The sequence below is a fragment of the Otolemur garnettii genome, unplaced genomic scaffold (genome assembly GCF_000181295.1).
Source record: "Otolemur garnettii isolate 467f Iridium unplaced genomic scaffold, OtoGar3 scaffold00058, whole genome shotgun sequence".
Lineage (NCBI taxonomy): Eukaryota > Metazoa > Chordata > Mammalia > Primates > Galagidae > Otolemur > Otolemur garnettii.
Window position 1 is genome coordinate 2,968,634 of NW_003852453.1, and position 2,699 is coordinate 2,971,332.

At 48.1% G+C, this 2,699-nt stretch overlaps 1 protein-coding gene across 1 annotated transcript in view; it reads left to right on the forward strand.

Annotated features, from left to right (window-relative positions):
• The first annotated feature begins 444 nt into the window (after window positions 1-444).
• CNEP1R1 (CTD nuclear envelope phosphatase 1 regulatory subunit 1) overlaps window positions 445-2,699 on the forward strand; it is a 15,623-nt gene continuing 13,368 nt past the window's right edge. Inside the window, exons 1-2 of the mRNA XM_003792533.3 lie at window positions 445-574; window positions 1,540-1,611. Of these exons, the coding sequence (XP_003792581.1) occupies window positions 550-574; window positions 1,540-1,611 (97 nt within the window). The 5' untranslated portion in view covers window positions 445-549. The remainder of the gene's footprint in view (window positions 575-1,539; window positions 1,612-2,699) is intronic.

A 2,699-nucleotide genomic window follows, 5' to 3' on the forward strand; every position in this document is an offset into this window, starting at 1 on the left:
AGAGAAACACTCAGGTAAAGGGTTAGGTATCTAGAATATCATAATTAAGGAAATCCATCATTGGGGGGTTTAACTAAAATCCTGTTCGCATTCTATTTCCCTTGGAGATCCTTGAGGGCAAGGCCTGCTCCTTGATTTCTGGTGCCCTGCAGGTACTGGGCGCTCAATCAATATTTGAAAGAACCCTGAACGGAACTTCTAGGAATACCTGGATGTGAACGACTCACACCGGCTGCAGTTCCTCCCCGGGGCAGAAGGCGGCGCCAGCGTTACGCCAACCAGGCCGCCGGCAGTTCTTGGTCCCTCCGGCTGACCGTCCAACGCTAAGCCCCCGCGGCCAATGCAGGAGTTAGCCAATAGGAGAGCGCCTTAGTTAGGGGGTCAGAAAAAAGCGCCCAATGAGCGTGGCGGGTGTAAGCAAGGGGCGGTGCGACGGGGAGGGGAAGAGGGGAGCGGTTAGAGGTGGGAGTTGGCACTGCGGAGCGGGCGGGGGCCGCGGAAGCTGAGATGTGGACGGGCCCGCGGCGGTGACCCGAGCTGCCGCCCGACATGAACTCGCTGGAGCAGGCGGAAGGTAGGGCGGGCCCCGCGGGCCTGTCCCGCGTCTGCGTCTGAAACTGCGGGGCTGAGGAGGGGCCGCAGGCGCGGAGACCCCGCCCCGGGGAGAGGCGGCCGCGGAGAACGGAGCGACGGGCCGGGAGCCTGGGGGGCGCCGGGACCCGGCGCGGGGGAGGCCGTGCCTGGGCCGACTCCGCGGCTCAGACCGTTTCGCTTCTATTTTCTGTTCATTAACAGTGGCAAGTCGTGCACTGTAACGTGGTGATTCATTTTAACAACCCGAGTCGTCTCCCTGCTTCCTACTGTATTCCGGCTACTGTCGGGCTTAGGATGTGCTGCTTGGTCTTTCAGAGTTTAAGACACCACGTTGTGGGAAGGATACCCCACCTCTCATTTAGAAAGAGCACTGGGGACGCCCCTGTCCTTTTGGAACTGGGCGTCAGGGCTTCCACAGAGCCCCGAAAAGGGGAGTGTCTGCCCACACCCACCCGTTATCAGTGTCCAGGAGCCCTGTGAGGCCGGACAGCAGAGGCATTAATTAAATATAAGAGCTGGACACTAGGATCGGGTAACTGCAGGCAAACATAGTTTTTGGAGATTCTGATAGTAGGTAATAACGTCCTGGTTAGTATAGAAAGTTTTGGTTCCAGCAGAATTAAAACTCGACCTGATTTTGATCCTTTTATTTACAACCCACCCCCCAACCCCAATTCTAGCTTTTGGTGCCAGCTGAGGTTGCTTCTGATTTTCCACATATCATTTTGTGAACCTTCTAACAGTGAACCAGTCAGTTTCTTTATGTGCGAAATTGGAATTAAAGAAACCTAATGTTTTTGTCGTGTGCTTAAAGCTGTAAACGAAGTAAACAGCGTAGTGATACATGTAATTTGGTGCATAAGGCTGAAGCAGTTAGAGTATCTAAAATTTTGTCTTAGTAGCCTCCAGTGTGACTGATTCAGAAATCGAAATCTTTTTACCTAGATCTCAAGGCTTTTGAGAGGAGACTTACTGAATATATTCATTGTTTGCAACCTGCCACTGGACGTTGGAGAAGTAAGTTCCTGAACGTTTGTAAGGAAAATAAACTGACAGTTGGTACTGTTTTCCTATGTAGGAATGATTTGGTTCTTCTGTAAAATTTTAGATTAAAAAATAATTGCCTTATTAAACCCCGAAGTTTCTTTAGTTTAGACAGATTTTACATTTATTTAACATTGTAAATATGCATTAGAAATTTTAGAGAAATAAAATCATAACTGGTCTATCTAAAAGAACAATCTGTTTCTTGTGGTTGAATTTTCAGTTTTTCCATTAAAATACATAGACTTTATCTGGGAGGGCCAAGGTGAGGGAATTGCTCGCTGGAGACCAGCCTGAGCAAGAGTGAGACCCCCTCTCTAAAACGAGCCAGAGGTTGTGGTGGGTACTTGTAATCCCAGCTACATGGGAGGCTGAGACAAGAGGATCATTTAAGCCCAAGAGTTGAGGTTGCTGTGAGCTATGTCACCATGGTACTCTACTGAGGATGACAAAGTGAAACTCTATTTCAAAAAGAAAAATGCATAGACTTTAATTTTGATTAAATATTACAACTTTGATGACACACATCATAATTTCAGTAATCTGTTAAGCAGTTTTACAATTTGCCTAGAAACTTTTTTTTTTTTTTGAGACGGAGTCTCATTCTTGTCACCTTGGATAGAAAACCATGGTGTTAGCCTAGCTCACAGCAACCTCAAACTCTTGGGCTCAGATGATGCTCTTGCCTCAGCTTCCCAAGTAGCTGGGACTATAGGCAATTGCCGTGAGACCAGGCCAGTTTTTCTATTTTTAGTAGAGATAGGGTTTTCCTCTTGTTCAGGCCTGTCTCAAACTCCTGAACTCAGGTGATTCACCCGCCTCAGCCTCCTACAATGCTAGGATTACAGGTGTGAGCCACTGTGTCTGGCCTACAAACTATTGAATAAAGTTTTATTAGGAAAATTTGTTTTGCCATGGTACCTGTAGCTCAAGCAGCTAGGGTGCCAGCGACATACACCAGAGCTGGCAGATTTGAATCCAGCCCAGGCCTGCCAAACAACAATGACAGCTACAACTTTTTTTTTTTTTTTTGAGACAGAGCCTCAAGCTGAGCCCCTGGG